The sequence below is a fragment of the Panthera uncia genome, chromosome B4 (genome assembly GCF_023721935.1).
Source record: "Panthera uncia isolate 11264 chromosome B4, Puncia_PCG_1.0, whole genome shotgun sequence".
Taxonomy (NCBI): domain Eukaryota; kingdom Metazoa; phylum Chordata; class Mammalia; order Carnivora; family Felidae; genus Panthera; species Panthera uncia.
Window position 1 is genome coordinate 35,307,263 of NC_064809.1, and position 18,248 is coordinate 35,325,510.

At 49.2% G+C, this 18,248-nt stretch overlaps 1 protein-coding gene across 1 annotated transcript; it reads right to left on the reverse strand.

Moving 5' to 3' along the window:
- Positions 1 to 1,872: 1,872 nt before the first annotated feature.
- Positions 1,873 to 14,487, reverse strand: WNT5B (Wnt family member 5B). The gene is made up of 4 exons (XM_049627043.1): positions 14,336 to 14,487; positions 12,856 to 13,103; positions 7,400 to 7,692; positions 1,873 to 3,475 (listed from the first exon to the last, which is right to left on the reverse strand). The coding sequence occupies exons 1-4, from the start codon at positions 14,410 to 14,412 to the stop codon at positions 3,017 to 3,019; spliced, it is 1,077 nt and encodes a 358-aa protein (XP_049483000.1). The 5' UTR covers positions 14,413 to 14,487; the 3' UTR covers positions 1,873 to 3,016.
- Between the last annotated feature and the right edge of the window lie 3,761 nt (positions 14,488 to 18,248).

Sequence of the window (18,248 nt, forward strand, 5' to 3'; positions counted from 1 at the left end):
TAAGCAAATATGACCGTACTATATTTGTAATAGATCTGTAGGTTTCCCCCGACCAGTCCTAGGCAGAAGAGGGAGGTAGAACATCCCAGGGCAAATCAGTTCTGCTCTATGCCAGAATGCTCTTTCCCCTCTCAATAAAAAGGATCCCTGAGATGGTTAGGACTGCTTGGTCCAGGCATTACATCCAATGCAGTGCGCTTTCAGTTAGACTCTAGGTTAACCATAATAAATTTCAGGTACCAGGAAATAATCCTGCACAGCGTTGCTGAGACGACTCAGATGCCTGTCTCCCTGTGGATGTTGGGCTCACTTTTACTGACCATAGGTCCAGTGTAGTGCCTGGACCATCAGCAGAGGATCCCCTCAGGGTCTTGTTAAAGGTTCAGACAGTTGTCCTGGCTCCACTCCAGACCAACTGAATAAAAATCTCTGATGCTGGAGGCCCAGGCCTCTGCATTTTTACACACACTAGACTTTGGGACCTACTCAAGATTTGGAGGCCCTTATCTGGAAACCCAGGAGCAGGAGATCTGACTGCCACCTTCTGTTCCTGCTCTAACACTGTGTGGTTCTGAGCAGAATCTCATTTTCTTAGGTTGGTATTTTCCAGCCACATTCCTACAGCATTACTGGTCACAACACAGACAACTGCCAATTCATCAGGATTTAACAAGCATGTAACTATTACTCCATCCCAATCTATTTTGAAGGTTAAATCTTTCCTAACCTTGGTGGTCAACGGCTGCAACAGTCACATTGGTATTGGAACATGTGACTTGCTTTCTCAAGAAAACATTTAATATTTACTCAGTCCCCTTGCCATGACTCTGCAGGAAAACCTCAACACAACAGGGATGATCTATCTCCTTTTCACGAACGTTAAAGTCACTTTTTGTGGACCAGTCACTGTCATCTAATTTCCTGAAGTTTCTAAAGATGAATTGGATTTCAGCTCTTAGACACTTTGAGCACCTGACATAAGGTAACTCTCCAGGAGTTACAACAGTGATGTAGGAAATAATGCCAGCCAGTGTTTCAAAACCCTTATTATCATGGCTGGTCTGTGTGACCACGTTAGTTTGGCTAAATGCCAACTAATGAAGATGAGGACACAGCGTTGATCTTGTGTGTGCCAGATGAGTTCAATCCCTTTCTTTCATGGACTACTCATCTTGAAAATGTCAACCAAAGGAATCTGAGTAACAGTGTGAGGAGCAGTTACTAGTGAAATAACCCTAGGTCTGGTGTTCTTTGATGTCGAGTCAGAAGGTTCTTCTTTAGGCACTGAAGATACAAGTAGTATACATGACCATGAATACCCTCAGACAGAACCTCTTTCACATTGTTTTGCAATATAATTTGTTCATTACAACCCAAGTTAACTCCTTTAATTCCATTATTTCCCCAGAAGTAAACTTTTCTAGAATAAAACTGGTGTTTTTATGTGGTTACTTACTGGGTCACCTGCAGGCTAGCCACTCCGTTGCACCTGGATCAATGTGTCTCCCCATAACTACTTCCTCCTGTTCTACAATATAACATCTCCCTTTGTGGATCACCCCTGAACTCTGTCTCCCTCTCTCTCCCGTCTCCACATCCTGGAGTCCAAGACAGGAGATCACAACATAGAGAAGGCTGCAGAGAGTGTCCCCATCACCTGTGCTTTACCAAGGACCCAGTGACCAAACCAGGGATAACTGGGTGGGCTGTAAAATGGAAGAAGGGAAGGTAGACATGAGGTTTAAACTGAAATCTCTGAATTCTTTTGCTTAGAATTGTGATATTTTTTTCATAATAGTAATACTAATAGCTATCATTTATGAGTATTTAACTTTGGGCTAACCCTTGGGGAGAGTGCTTAAATGCATAAACTTACTTAATTTTCATACTATTCTGTCTCCAACCACCAGGCTAGAGTTCTAAAGCATTTCCATGCCCTTACCTTCTCCCATACGTGCACCGTGGAGCAGGGTTCTAAGGATCAGATCAAACATAAAAGGAGACTCATGAAACATAATCGCGTGTCCAAAAAGGAAAGGGAGAGAAATTCCAGTGAAGGGTATTTAATATCAGAGAGAAACTGTACATCTGGGGCAGAGATGAAAAGACGGTGCCGGGCCAGCGGAGCCTGACTTGGCCACGCGTCCTGTCATTGGTGGGGCCCCCGTGATGGAGGAAGTGACAGCAACACCCCAGCTGCCCCTCCCTGCGGGAGCACAGTGCAATCAATGTTCACTTGGTCCAGTTATGCTCCTGGCTCTCTGCAGCTGTGGCACAAATACTCCGTTCACATGTCTCCTAACAAGTCAGGCCAAGGGACTCGCTTTCCCCTCGGCACAGGGAATGGGTTGCAGGAGCTAGTGAACTGTGGAGGGAGAATAATTCTCGCTGGAAAGTCAGGTCCAGGAGTCTGGGGAGATGCAGGTCTACTTTGTGGCCACCGGTCAGAGATGACATGGGACCTGTCCTCGTTCCTGTAACTGTGGATTCTGCAAGGGTGCACATAAACCCAAGGGTAAGCAAGCCCTGGGCCTCTTACAGAAATGATCGGTTTTCTGACAAGACCCCGAGGATGCAATGGTTTGAGCTGAGTTCTGCCACCTTGCACAGGGCCTCCTGGCTAACGACGGGGGTCACAGGGCGGCTGTCCACCCAGCAAAGACTCCAGACTTCAGACAAAAGCATCTTCTCCATCTAACCACCATGAGTCTCCTCGAGGCCGTGGTGGCCTGACAGTGAATATCCCCGAGTCCCTACCCACTGCAAGGACCCACCAGAGGGAGGGGGAGAATCCCCTTTCCCCAACCACCCAGAGTAGAGAACCAGCACAGTTCAATCCTCAAAGGTCTCCAGCGTCTCTTAAATAAGCTTTTCCTTTCCATTTTCTTCTTTTAATTATTTATCATCCATCCATTTATTTATACAAATATAAAATAGATTTATATAGATTTCTATAATATAAACTTTGTGAGGCAGAGCAGAGGCGAGGCCAGAGGAGTGGGCGGGCCCTCGCTGGCTATTTGCACACGTACTGGTCGACGATCTCAGTGCATTTCCTGCACTTGACGAAGCAGCACCAGTGGAACTTGCAGTGACAGCGCTCCACCTGGACACTCTTGAACTGGTCGTAGCCGCGGCCACAGCACATGAGCTCGCAGCCGTCCATGCCCTCCGAGGTCTTGTTGCAGAGGCGGCCCTGAGTGCCCAGGGAGCCTGTGGTCTCGTTGCGCAGGCAGTAGTCAGGGCTGGGGTCCACGTAGACCAGGTCCTCCGGGGTGGGCTGGTTGAAGCGGCTGTTGACCAGCTCCAGCTTGCCTTTGCGGGTGATGCGCATGGCGGCCGCGCTGTCGTACTTCTCCTTCAGCTGGTCCCCCACCTTGCGGAACTCGGCCAGCTGCAGCCAGCACGTCTTGAGGCTGCAGGACCCTGAGACGCCGTGGCATTTGCAGGCCACGTCTGCCATCTTATACACAGCCTGAGGGGAGGAGAAAGAAGGCAATGAGAGGGAGCAGCAAAAAAGCAGCAAAAAGCTGCTTACAAAGTGCTTTTCAATGAAAGCATACCGATGCATTGTGTCCAATAGCCCTGGAGGCAGGCCCGGGTGTACAGATGGCAAGATAAAAATGCAAGCCTGCTGCAAAACATTTTCTTATGCCACAGCTATTGTCATGGACGGAGTCGGGACTCATTTTTTCAAGGGTTTCTCTAGGATTTCTTTTCAAGAGTCCCCAGATTGTGTCTTTATTCAGCACTGCACAGAGACCACTGCAGGTGCAAGAAATAGCTTAACCATCATCAGCTCATCTTACTATTGTCAAAACTCTTCCTGATTTTTTTTCTGGTGTGGAATTATCCCCACTATTTTGTGGTGGAGGAACTGAAGCTCTAGAGAGGCTCAGTAATCTGGCCAGGGCCACCCAGAAGGGAGTCAGGATGACTAGCACTTTTGCACTCCAATCTTGGGGCTTAAAAACAGGTTAGGGTGGAGAAGGAAGGAGCCTCCTCCCTAGCGTTAAAGGCCCAGCACTTGACTGGCAGCTCCAGGCCCAGGGCATAAAGGAACCAACACCCCATTCCAACAGGCACTTCAAAGACAGGGTCTGCAATTACCCTCTTCTGGCACAAATCCCCCAGTCTGAGCCGGGGCCTGACATTCCTCTGGAAATGGTCCTCGGTTTGGAGAGGGAGGTCAGGCATCTGGTGCTGCTGGAAAGAGGAAACATTAAGGGCCTAAAACTGTATACCCCACCACTAAGTGACCAAGGGAACAGGATAAGCATCTCTACTGGAAGCAAACACTTAGGGAGATTTGGGGAAGGAGAGCCGGAGACGACTCCGCAGAGTAAGAACGGAGCTTTCGTAAAACAAATCCAAGAGGAAGAGTGTCACGGATCTTCACTATGCAGACATTCATTCCACCTTTCATCTATGGAGACACTGTAATATTTGTATATTCAAATAGTTTACTATTGATAATATATATAAGCTCCTCTTACAGGAAAAGGGGGGAAAATCTCAATGTTTGGCCTTTTCTGCTAACTGAAAAAGCAACAAAGTTTTAAAATATTTTCTTGGTTCTACATCTTGCTCCTTGCCAAAGCCCTAAGTCCCTCTTCTGCACTAATGGTGTGACTGAGCTTGGTAACTGATAGGAATGTCACAAGGATTAGGCAGCTTTTATCTGGAAAATGCTTAAGCCCTTGAGTGACAAGGCAGTATCAACCCACTGCTCTTGCCATCGATGTCTAGAATGGGGTTACTAGAGACTCTCAAAGGCCAAGAGAAATTGCTTGCAAAGTATGCCCAAGATTTATTCTGTGGCCAACACGTCAGATCCTAGATAGTCTGTTAAAAAAATGGTTTGGGGCTCCTGGCTGGCTCAGTCGGTAGAGTGTGCAATTCTTGATCTTGGGGCTGTTGTGAGTTTGAGTCTCATGTTAAGTGTAGAGATTACTTAAAAATAAAATTTTTAATTGGTTGTAGAATACAAGTGCAGGGAATTTTCGATCCCTGCCGCCATTTTAGTCTTTCCTAAGGAACTGTTTGTGTAGGTGTGAGGAGGTGGGAGGTGAATACCTTTGGCCTCAGATGGTGATTGATGGCAGAGGCCTGCTCCTCAGAGAGGGGAGAAAAAATAGAGAGGGACAGGAATTCCCAACCTGGAGCAGACAGGAGCAAAGGGAGAGATAAAGGCTGTGGAAGAGGTGTGGAGACTGGAGGAAGGGGGCCCAAAGGCAGGGAGACAGACAGAGGAAGACAGGAAAGGTGTGTAAGTGAGAAACAAGGCAGATGGAAGGAAGGTTTGCCAAGATAAGGGCCAGAACAAACAAACAAACAATTAAGGGCAATAAAATGAGGAGCCAGCAGAAGTGGGGTCAAGACTGTGACTGAAATGGAGTCCCGATTAGGATGAATGCCTAGTCACCTCGGCATCTGCCACAACTCCCCAAGGATAGCACAGAGCAGAGACGGGAAACAGCCTTCCATGAATTTGACCTCTTCCTAGGAGGCAATACGGGGGCTTTGCTCTGCACATTTGCATGTGCCCACTCATGTAAAGCACGGTGAGCGTTGTTTCAAAGAGCTATAGATGGAATCCCTGTCCTCAGGAAGTCACAGCCAGTGGGATGAGGTAGAGTAAGGAATACCTCAAGAAACATAGCAACTGCTCTACTGTGGTTCAAAGGCAGAGAGACTACTAATTATGGGGGGTGGGGAAGATTTTAAGGAGTAGGTGCTGTTTGAAGTGGGATCTTGAAAACTGGATAGAATCTGGGCATTCAGGAGATAAAGTGAAGATCCTAACCTTTTTTGCCAAATGTCTCATGGTAGATACCCAAAGACTGGCAAGCAGACTGCCAAACAGAGACAAAGTCCTGGGGGACGGCGGAAGGAAGTGGCCCCGGAGATGCCCTGAGAATGGAAGGTCATCTAAGACAGTGCTGCTCTCTCTGCTCTGGTTTGTACTGGAGCAACACCCAGAATTCCTATCATCACCACAGATTAATACCACCCCCCCAACCCCAGATTCAGCCTCCGGGTATGGGCTTTGTAAGAAAGACACTGGCTAAGTAACCAATTCTAATTTCAACTTGACATCACACTATTGATGATACTAAGTTTACACAAGTGCACCATGTTCTACCAAACCAACATCACAGATCCCAGTTCCTATAAAAGACATTTCAGTTCCATTTATTCAATATGTGTTCCTATGAAACATGAGTTGATTTTTTTAAGTTAATAAACTTTTTAAGAAATACATCCATATCCTATTGCTGAATCACCAATGAACCAACACTAAATTTCTCAATGTATTTCTTCTCAAGAAGCTGCTGGCCCCACTGTTTAACGGGTTCATCTCTGGTGTCCCTACAGTACCTTGCAAACTGGCTTGATGCAGACCTGAGTGCAGACAGAGCTCCCAGAAAGAAGTCTGTGTGGTTTCCTAAGAGGTCTGCAGTCCCCTGGCCCTGTGCCAGGAGGGACTCCCCAGAGCTCAGACCTCAGACCTCTCTAGGAGGAGACTTGGACGCACATCCACACTCCCCTGCACACGGGATGTACCAAACCAGCAGAAGGAGAGCTTCTGCCCCAGCGAGCCCTCTGGTTTCCTGCAGCAGAGACAGATCATGTCGGGAGCAGCAAAGGGAAGGGGAGGCAGAGCATGTGCTCAGCGGTGAGGCCTTCATGAGCGAGGGGCAGGCAGAGAAGGCCCGTGCTCCTCAGCACACCACAAAGGAAAGCTAGAGCCATTGCCCAGGTATGCTCTGCATGTGCAATAAACCACGCTCACCTCAAACCCCACATTATAGTTTCCACTGAAACGGAGGCTCACCCAACAGTCACATCTCGCATCACATTCGTGACACAGCCTTGAGAAGGTGGTTACCCATCCTGCTTCCACTCATGCACAGAACTGTGTTTGATGTTAGCACTTGCATGTGCTTTTGGATTGGGCTTCTGGACACGCATGGTGGCAGCTCTTAAAAGTCAGCTCTGCTTTTACCTGAGCCTCCAACAAATCATAAACCCTTGGCTAGGTCAAATGGCCTAAACTTCCCACCATCCTATCTGCTCACGTTACAAAGGAAGGGCAGACAAGAACTCTACTCTGTATGCCTAGAATCCTGATGCCTCCTAAGTCCCATAGGGACAGATGTCCTGTGAAAAAATAAATGAGGTTTATAAAAATTACACCTGCATGTGCCCGTTGGGAAACAGAGCCTTGTGAAATGGAATGGGGCATTAATGCAGGAATCCAGGTCAGCCACGGTAGGTAAGAATCACCATGGTCAGACCTACCCCCTTTTTCACAGCCAAGCCACTGTTCCTGGCTCAGCCAGGAATGAGCCAGGGACCCCACGGTATGTGTGGAGGTGGGAGAGCTCCAGCTTACCCTCCGACCCGCCTCATTGTTCTGCAGGTTCATGAGTACTCGGCCCTGCTCCTCCGACCCCTTGGCAAAGTTCTTCTCCCGCTCGCGGGCATCCACGAACTCCTTAGCAAAGCGGTAGCCATATTCCACATTGTCCCCGCAGCCGCCCCACAGCCAGTCCCGGGGAAGGTCCTTGGGCCGCGCTGTCCGGCTGCAGCCACACGTGGAGAGCTCACCCTCGCGGCAAGCTCGGCTGATGGCGTTCACCACGCCTGCCGCGCTCACTGCGTAGGTGAAGGCCGTCTCCCGGCTCCCTGCAAGAGAAGGCAAGAGAGGTGGTGAAGGATGCCAGCTCTCTGGGGAGGCCCCTTCCTTCCTTCTGTCTCTCCTGGACCCAAAACCATCGCCTGGGCCTTAATACTCCAGGGGAAATGATGTCAGGAGAAGCACCTTTCACTTTCCATGGCTCTAATGGTCAGAAACTTCTCCTGATAATGAGCATAAATTTGCCTCCTCTGCCCTGTGAACACACACAGGGCATGAATGAACCCCTCCAGCCTTGGCCCGCACTAACATCCATTCCAGGGAAGGGTACATAGCCAGCAGATTCCTAGGAGGCAGACCTAACTGGAGGGGACAGTGGGCATTAAGGAGTTTATAGAACCTGTGGGAGGAAGATGAGACAGAGTAGCAATCATGGGACCAATAGTAAGACTGTATCCTAGCACAAACCTCTCCCTCACAGATGCCAAGTTCTCACCACTCTATGGGCCATGCATCTGCCTTTTTTATTGCTGCCATTATCTAGCTAGATAGTGGCAAAGACCAGGAGTAGAAGTGAACCCGAATTACAATGTCCAGGATCATCCAAGCTGTTTCCCTCTGTCTTCTATTGGGTCCACACTGCCTCCCAACTCATGAGCACTGGGAAACCACATCTATAGGACCCTCAGCATGGTCTCTCCAAATATCCAAATCACTCCCAGTAGAAAATCTGAACTGTATTCCTCTAACCACTTAAAAACTCATATGATGTAGGAGCGCCTGGGTGGCTCAGTCGGTTGAGCGTCCAACTTGATTTCGGCTCAGGTCATGATCCCAGGGTTGTGGGACCGAGCCCCACATCAGGCTCAGCATGGGCTGTGCACTGAGCATGGAGCCTGCTTGGGATTCTCCCTCTCTCATTCTCTCTCTGCCCCTCCCTCACTTGCATGCACACTCCCCACCCCCAAAATAAATAAATAAATAAACTTAAAAAGAGATCTTACTGAGATTAACAAAACAAAACAAAAACACAAAAAACTCCTGTTATGTTCCACTTCAATAAAAAATGTTATGAAAAAATAATATTCAGCCACTAGGGAAATGCAAATCAAAATCACAGTGAGATACCACTGTGCACTCACGAGGATGGCTATAATCAAAAAAGCAATAGTAAGGTGCCTGGCTGCCTCAGTGAGTACAGCATGCGACTCCTGATCTCGGGACTGTAAGTTCAAGCCCCACAGGGGGTGTAGAGATGACTTAAAAAAAAATAAAAGCTTTAAAAAAAAAGGCACTAGTAACAAGTTGGTGAGGATATGAGGAAGCTGGAATGCTCATGTAGTCCTAGTGGAAACCTTAAGCTTTGGAAAACAGTCTGGCAGCTCCTCACAAGGTTAAACACAGAATCACCATATGACCTAGCAATTCCACTCTTAAGATATATCCAGGATAAATAAAAATACACTCACACAAAAACTTATACCTGCATGTTCACTGAAGCATTATTCATCATAGCCAAAAAAATGGAAAGAGCTCATATTGTCCATCAGTGGATGAATGGGTAAACTCAAGGTGGCATTATCCAAGCGGTGGAATATTATTTAGCCATACAAAGTAATCGAGTGCTGGTACAAGCTACAATGTGGATGAACCTTGAATCATTATACTGAGTGAATCACTTAACATTTTTTAAAAGATTTTATTTTTCAGTAATCTCTACACCCAACATAGGGCTGGAACCCACAACCCCGAGATCAAAAGTCACATGCTCCACCAACTGAGCCAGCCAGGTGCCCCTAGCATTTGGCATCTGTACTGAACCAGATACAAAAGACCACATAGTGTATGATCTCATTTATATGAAATGTCCATAATAAGAAAATTCATAGAGACAGAAGATTTGTGATGGCCTAGGGTTTCAGCAGAAGGGGAGGGAGGGAGAGTGATTACTAACAGGTATGCAGGTTTTTTCATAGGGTTACAAAAATGTTCTGGAATTGGACAGTGGCGATGGTTGCACAATCCTCTGAATATACACCAACCTGTATGTACTCTTTAAAATGGTGATTATACAGCATGCGAATTCTGTTTCAGTAAGGCTGTCATAATAAATACCACTCATAAAAACTCAGGTATGGAAGAAAAGGGCTAGGTTCTTAGCAGGAATCTGAGATCCAATCTTGATCTCAGGGATTAAACTAGGCAGAATCTTCTGTTCTCCATTTCCTCCTCTCTTGAGTCTTGTGGTCAGAAGCAGACATCCCATAATCCTGTCTTGGCAGGTGGACAGGGAAGTGGCCTGCATTCATCAATAGGTCTAGAGTGATCTCTCAACTTTGCCCTACTTCTCAATTGTCTGGGCAGGACACGGTGAAGCTTGCAACCAGACCAGACTGGGCAAGTCAGTGTTTCTCAAGTAACCAGGGGTCAGCTTCTGGTCAGATGTGGACTAGGAGCCACGCAAGAAAAACCCAGGTGATGCAGGAAGTCACTCTCATGATTCAGCCATCAAGCTCGACATGTAGTCAGTGCTGAAACCACTGGAGCTTTATCTAATCTAGGGTAGTCAGACTATGAGAATGAGCAACCAGGATGCTAGGGTGACCAAAAGGCCTTTAGGGAGGAGGGCCTAGGCCCCACTTTGAGGGAGCCATGTCTAAGAAGTCTTGCTAAAATGGAGCCTCAAGCCCCTGACTGGGCCTTCTGGGACAGGAAGGAGCCTCTGATCTGCAGCCCAATGACAACCCACCCACCGTGAGTCTTCCTTTCACGCATTTTTCAGGGAAGCAGGCTGGATTTTCAAGGCAACCCATCCCATCCCATCATCTATTAATGACTCTACTCACCAGAATATTCTTTCTTACAGTAAGTTGAAAAATGCCTCCCTATAACTTCCACCCACTGGAGCTACGCTGTCTAATCCCTTTCCATTTGACAGCCTTTCAGCATTTGAAAACAACTGATACGCCTTTTATGTTTTCTCTTTTCCAGGCTACACGTCTGATCTCTTCCTCGGTTTTTTAGGAAACATGCTTTTCAGAGCCAAATCACTCCTCCCAGAACTGCCTTTCAAAATAACGTACCTACAACTGAGCATAATACTGCAGCCACTATGTGCTCTGATGGTCCTGGTCTGTCCTGATGGTTTCAGATCCCAGTCTGTCCTCAGGTGGATTAGCTGTCCTTGCAATTACTCTGCCTCTTTTGGTTGGGGGCATCATTAGGTACTGAGTGTGGGTGGCTCTGCATTCAGGGGGAGCATTTGGGTCCTCCGACAGGCCTGGTTAGTACAGACCATAGTGCCATTCCCAGAAAACAAGACATGATGCAGGGCTTCAGAATGGACGAGCAAGGTGGGGAGTTTCTCTATATGTGGAAAAACTCAGAGCGGAAACTCAAACCATCTCAAGTAAAAAGTCTAAGAAACCAGCAGCCATGGAACTGCTGGAGATACCTGCCATCTATCCCCTAGGAGACAGCAGGACAGTTCCATGCTCTCTGTCTCTGCTCCACACCCACTGCCAGGAAGGTGCCCCCATGTTCCCCTGACCAAGGCTGGGGGCAGTGTCAGTAGCTCCCTCCAAGCTACTCTGCTGCCCTCTGCTGGTGGAGTCTTGCAGCAGCTTCAAAAAAGGCAGGACTTTCTTGGAAGTTGTAACACAAGATAGCAGACAGAAGACTCACTAGGAGCCACCCTGGGCCCAAAGGGATGACTGGAGGATAACTTCCTGGGTAGTATAAGTCTGTCTGCAGGGAAGCTACAAAAAGAAACTGTGGAAAGAAGTCAAGCGGAGGGTTCCATTTGTAACAGAATAGCGTACAGAGACAATGGTAAGATCTGCTTTCATAGGTCATTCCCCCAATCAAATCTGGATTCTTTCCTGAAGTAAAGCTCAATTCTTGGCCTTCACTCAAACAAAATTACACATGAAAAGGATCTAGCCAATGTCAGGCACACATGAGGTCCCAAACAAACAGGAGTTCCCTTACAGTGATTAGTGGATGCCTCTCTCTATACCTGGGTCTCCTACTTTCCTCCCCCAGAACCCAGAGCAGGCAGTGCTGCTAAGACTTCACCATATACCGAGTGTATTTAGAAGAATCAATAAACTACAAACAATTCTCACTTAACCCAAGTCCATTCTTTTTTAGGAAAACTGCCTGATAAGACTGTTGCAGGAACACATGAGAATTCCTTGTATGGCCCTTGAGTGAATACTGAAGGAAGGAAGAGAACAGCAAGGTTCAGAGCATACTTTCCCCTGGTCCTCGCTTGTCAATATGGGGCAGGGGAGATAGGGAAAAGGGTCAGGAAGGAGAGGTCTTCCAAACACCCTGCTTGCTGCTAAAAGCATTCTTTGGGGAAAACTCAGCCTCAGGTAATTCCGGAATGCCATCCTTGGAGGAGAAACTTTTTTGGGAGAATAGCAGACAGAAGAATACAGTGCTCTAACACCTTCCTTTTATGGCCCTGGGGATCAGACCCAGTAGAATAGGGCCGGATTTCTCAATTTCTTGCCAGGGAGAGGAGGATTGCATTTCAAAAGGACCTAAAACAATTAGACCCCAGATCACACCTCCATCCAAGCAATAGGGCAGCCAGAGGGTCCAAGTGGGAGAGGGGAAAGGACAGGAATCCAGGAAGAGGTGGTGGCCTCTCCTCTTTCTTCTGGGTCTGTCCCCTTCCCCCACTTTCACACACATCCCCTTTGGAATGAAAAAGCCAGGACTGGATCTGGGTCAGGTTAATGATAGCTATCAGCAATTTGGCTCAAAGTTTCTATCTCTCTCAGGGTCCAAGTGGAAGAGGCAAAAGTCATACAGGCTTTTTTGGTTTTCTACCCAATGCTGCCACCAGAGCAGGAGCACGGGAGCTGCCCTGTGCTGGGGCGAAGGGCAGTGGCGGCAGGCAGTCTTGCTAATCCACTCTAACTCAGCTCGGCTGTTCTGCCACCTTTCTCGAGTGAGGAAGTTTGGTTGTCCCAAAAAGGATGAGGCCAGCAGCGGAGCACCAGCTGAGCACTGAGCTGTGCCACCCACACATCATCCAAAACTCTGCTTCCTGAATGCTTCCCCGTCGCCTTGCACACTGCTTCCAAGCCTCGAGAGAACTGGACACTTGTGAGGGCTCTCCGCGCCAGTCCTGAGGTACTTGCACCCAGGCCGGGTGAGCCCAGTTCCTTTAGCCAGGCGGTGTCTGGGAGGCCTCTTACCTATCTGCATGACTCTCCCGAAGACAGACGTGTTGTCCACGATGCTGCAGTTCCAACGCCTCTGCCGGAACTGGTACTGGCATTCCTTGATGCCTGTCTTGGCTCCCTCCCCTATGTAGGCCATGTGCTCCTGGTACAGTTGGCACAGCTTTCTCTGGCCAGGGGACAGCCCGGGAAGCTGGCTGCACACGGGCTGGGCACCGATGATAAACACCTCGGGTCTCTGCACCGGGTTCACAGCTAATGACCTACAGCAGAGATCCAGAAAGCGGAAAAAAGGCCAAGGAGTGAGTATATGCCATGTGCAGCATTAAGTCATTCATTCAACACATTTATCACACACTTTCTTTCTGTGTACAAGGCCCTGTACTAAGGGCTTGAGAAGAAAAATTGGTAGGTAAAACAGAGCACCTGCCTTCAAAGGGCAACAGAGGAAAACTGAGGCACGGCCACAGATGACGCATGAGATGTCAAATGCCAAAGGCAGACTTGAACTTCTGCATCCACAGTGATCAGATAGAGAAAGAGCTCTTACAGCTGGAGAGAAGCTTTTACAAGGCGATGGTGTGAACCGGGTCTTAAAAGGGGGAGGGCGGGGGACAGGCAGAGAAGGTGACAGAGAGGGCAGAGGACATTGATTCCAAGCAGAGGACAGAAATGGCCAAACCTCAACAGGAGAGCACGTGACTTGTTCAAGGGGTAGGGGCGACTTGTTCACTTTAGCCCAAGTGCAGGATATGTGATGGAAAGCAAAAAACTCCTTGAAATAGAACTCCCCTTATGCCTCGAAAACAGAAGCCAATTTTCATACATCACAACATAGTCTAAATGTTTTCGCTTCCATATCCCACCCACAAATCCCCTAACCCACTCTATCAGTTCACGGGCTCTCCCTTTGGCTCCATCCTCTACCAGATATAGTAAAGTGTTCAGTTAAATTTGCCATCGGAATAAAAATGTGAGTGGGGCGGTGGGGGGGGGAGTGCAGACCATGCAAAATAGGTGGGGTGTGCCTGCCATTTCCATGTTGACTTGGCAATGACATTAGTCTTCAAAACACAAAAGAAAGCCACGCACAGTCCTGCATATCTCTCAATTTCTCATCTGGTCATCAGACTTCTAAAATAGGAATTCTATTCTCCTTGCCCCCACCAGAAAAAAAAAATCAATATCCTTATTGATCCAAGAGCAACACAAGAGCTATTTCTAACAACCCATGAGGACGGAGGAAGGTCCAGGAAAAGGGGAATGCAGACAGGATCAGAGGAAAACACCAGATGAACTAATCCTTTATTCTTGGTGAACCTTTACCTCTGGGGGCCTGTGAGAGAAAAAGCTGTCCTAGTTTTCCTGGGATAAAAGCAGTCCTCAGGATTCCTACGAATAAAGGAATGATCACAACACACGGTGACCCTTCTCCACATTTAATTACCAAAGGAGGCGTAGGTTGTAGAGAAGGACTTCAGCCCCTCTCACTCACCACCAGGAGCTGGCTTCGGCCGGAAGCTGAGCCCAGCTGGACAGCAGTGCAGCGGCGAGCAGCAGCAGACTGGGCATGGTCGGCCTCGGCCTCGGCCCTCCCCAGTGCCCTGGGAAGACCCCGGGGGCAGTCGGCTTCTGAAATGGGGCTCCCTGGAGAAAGCAGAACAGAGAGAGAATCAATGTGGAAATGGAGCAGATGAGGCAGGACCAGGGGAGAGGAGGAGGGAAGCACAAAGGATGAGCTCTGGGTGGGTCTAATGTCAAGTTCTGCTCTCCCCCCCCACCTCCCCCAAAGAAATTCAGCCTCTTTCCAACCTCCATTTCTTACTGCTACTCTGCTCACCATAGGAGCCTCCATGTCTCTTACCCCAAACTGTGGGAACCCTACTCAGGACCTAATTCCAAAGGAAACAATGAGCTGAGAAACTAGAAAAGAGAAATGAAAACAAGTCATTCCAAGAATGGTGCTCCGTGCACCATGAAGAGGATGCTTTGGTTGCTGCAGCAGACACCTGCCGTTCCCCAACATCCAAAGAAACCAGGGTACCCATCGCCTCCTCTCTCTATGTCTCACTGCAGTCAGAGGCTCTCCTTCGCGGGCTAAGAACAATTGGTGAGTTGGATTTACCTATAGCCAAATAGGTGTCTTCCCTCCCATCTGTACTCTTCTCACTCCAAGAAAGTTTCCACATTCCAGCATTCCCACGTTCCCATTACCAGGAATATAGCAGACAGAAGGGCGAGGATTTTGCACCTTCTCAAGACAACTTCTCTGAGAAATGTGAAAGCCACAGCCAGCCGTGTGCCCCTAAAGCCCCTGCGGATGAGGCGGCGTCTTCCTGGGTGGCCTCTTTCCCCTCCTGTGCGCTGTGGCCCTGGAAGGGCAGCCAGGAGCACAGACAGCAACAGTGGGGCACAGCCAGCTTTGGTCTGCAACTTTTGCCTCAAATGTCTGTGCCCAGGACGCATCTTCCAGAAGCAATGACCCCTTCCCTAGTAGTTCAAGAGCTTCCCACATCTTTGCCATATTTTTTTGTAACTGACGCCTGTGCCTGTATCCGCGAAAGAACACCTTTCCTCCAGCCCTTGGAAACATACGAAAAATCGTTGCTTCTGGATCCTGGAGTAAGTCTATAAAAACACACCCCCTCCCATTCACCCCCCACCCCCATCTCGTTTCTCCCTTAGCTTCCATCCAGGGCGTGACCCCACATCCCCAATGAGTCTTCTTCCCAGGACCCCTTAACACCTCCGACTCTACACGCGCAAACACACACTGGCGCGCACGCTCCACGCCGCCCCCGCCTCATCTCACCGCACTGCTCCCGCAGCCCTGGGTCTCCAGGCTCTCCGGGAGGGGGCGGCAGGTGCTTCGGGTCATCAGCCTAGGAGATATTTTTGTCCTGGGGCCACCAAGAGAGGAAGGTGGCCTGAGCAGGATCCAGGGAAGCTCGGCCACAGCCTGGTCCCCACCCCCTTTTGGTTTTCCTTCTTGAGATCTCAGCTGGGGCGGGAGCACCAACAGGCAGGTGTGTGGGGCCGGCAGGGGGCAGATCAAAGAAGAAACTTGCTCCTTTCCCCTTTGTCATGCAGAGCCAGCTCGGAAATGATCCGGCCTCTAGCCCAGCTGACTAACAGCTCCCCACACCCTACTTTCCTAACAGACCTCTCCTCCTCTAAAGGATGCCCCCTCCCCCTCTCCCCTCTACCCCCCATAAATCCTCCCCCTCCCTCAGGGCAGGAGGTCTGTGAATGCAACGATTGGAACCAAGAGAGATGGAGCAGAGATAGGGCTGGCACCAGAAGCTAATGGCTTTATGGAGGGGAGGGAACCAGGTCCAGAGTGGGGAGGACCAGAGAAGAGCTTCAAAGAGTTTCCTTGTGCAAACATCCTCAACTCCACCTACCAGTCCTTCTTGGGGACTGAGGAGTCAGAGCTGCCCCCATTCCCTGTGGTCCTCCTCCCTCCCCCACCCCCGCCCTCCCACCGCCCTGCCTCCTGCAAAGCCCCTGCTCCCGCCTGCCCCACATACATCCTCATATATTTCCACTGCCAGAGTGCTCAGTTGTGTCTCCCCACGGGTGACACTTCTTATCCCCAGGGATGCCCCCCTCATACCAGCGTCTCTCACTTCTGTCACACCTTTTCTTCAAGCTCCTTTGAAATCTTTCTGGTTCTTCAAATCCTAGGTTCAACTGAGGCCATGGCGGGGGGGGGGGGGGGGGTACTGTTTCTGAGCCAAGGACAGGAGTCAGTGCCTGCTAATGGTCACTGTGGCTTTGACTCCCCAGTGACAGGCCAGCTAAGGCCAAACTTCCCAATAGCTTCTAATCCCGCCCCTCGCAAACAAGAGCTGAGACCGGACTCAGACATGGACTGAGATAGGACTCACTGAGATAGGACTCACAACATAAAAAATATATGTTACAAACTTGAAAAAGAAAAGAAAAAAGATGGTAGCACATGTGGGGACTTCTTTCTCTGTCTTCCAGATACATGACACCTGAAACTGAACCCCAACGCCCTCCCCCCAGGATGCTGTCACTCAGGATGCAGGCAGACGTGAGCTGCCCTCTGCATGGTCACAAAACCCCAGGGCCACTCTGCCCTCACTTACATTCTTTGCTTTCCTTGTGCGGAGCTAGGAGGAGAAGAGAGAAGATTGGGGATTGGTTTCATCAGCATGGGCAGCATAGAAACTTCTGCCTCAATCCCACTGGGGTGGAAGGAAGTTGAGCGGGGACTCATGGTTTGGTCTTAATGAGTGAGACACATTGAAAGCTCGGTTTGTGGGTCATTGGTGAGTTTTACAGCAGGACTCAACCAAGGGATGCTGTCCTCTGCATAGGAAGAAAGAGCTAGTAAATACTGAAAAGACAGGGAAGGGAATTCCTTGTGCTGCCTTTTGTCATAACTACAGATCTCCTCAGAGAACCAAAGCAGCTCCCCTTCCTAGGAGAGGTGAATGTCATGTCAAACAACAAAGTTAAGCACGAGAGAATCCAGAGTCTCTGTCCTTCAGTAGTAGAGGTTTGGGGATGGGAGAGATGCTTCCAGAGGGCCAGAAGGAGCTGGTCAGACATCTGCTCTGCCCTACTTCTTCAGTCAGTTATTCATTCATTCATTAAAGTCATTAATCAGATGCACACAGGGGGCCTAGTATGTGCCAGCTACAGCTCTAAGTGCCAGGGATATGGCAGGGAACAAGTGAACACCCAATGTGTTAGGGGACAAGGATCAAGAATAGTAAGGGGTGATGGCTTACATTATTTAGGGTCCTTTATGGAATCTAAGGAAAGCCCTACTCTGCAATGTCTGCCCAGCCCACCTCTCTTCAAACTGCTGTGGGGACAGGCAGGTGGCGGGGGGTGGGGGGGGAGACGCTGCTGCACATCTCAGACCCTGCTGTGCCATGTCTGAGGTCCCTTACTGAGATGTGATGCCCACCTTTACCCAACCAGAGGGGTGCATATTTGAATACAGGGCTCCAGGTCCTCTTCCTTTTGCTGGGTGGACTCAGTCACCAATTTACATTCCTTTAAGTGGCCACATGCAGTTAGTCCAGAGATAGGAGACCAAGGAGAGAGACATGGGCAAGTGGGGCTGACCCCAGCCAGGCTGTCCTGAAAGGGACACCTCTGTGCTTCCACACACACCTCAGAGCAGTCGGCAAGGGCTGAAACCATGAGAACCCCACCCAGTCGGCAAGGGCTTGACATGGTCATGAACTGTTCACAAAAGCCACCACCACCGGGTGTTCAGGACTGACCTGCCCCAGAGCCTGAGGACTCAAGTGACATACAGGAGTCGCACATGAAATGGTGTCACATCCCACACCTGCCCTCTTGCCCCAGACAGGCACCTCACACCTAGAAACCTACCCAAAAATAACCAACAGCCTCCATGGGAG

Coding starts and splice junctions, on each gene's coding strand:
- WNT5B (XM_049627043.1), bottom strand. CDS start 14,412: ATGCCCAGTCTGCTGCTGCTCGCCGCTGCACTGCTGTCCAGCTGGGCT. Junction 13,104..14,335: donor GCCGAAGCCAGCTCCTGGTG/GTGAGTGAGAGG, acceptor TCTCTGCTGTAG/GTCATTAGCTGTGAACCCGG. Junction 7,693..12,855: donor CGGGAGAGTCATGCAGATAG/GTAAGAGGCCTC, acceptor CTTCTCTTGCAG/GGAGCCGGGAGACGGCCTTC.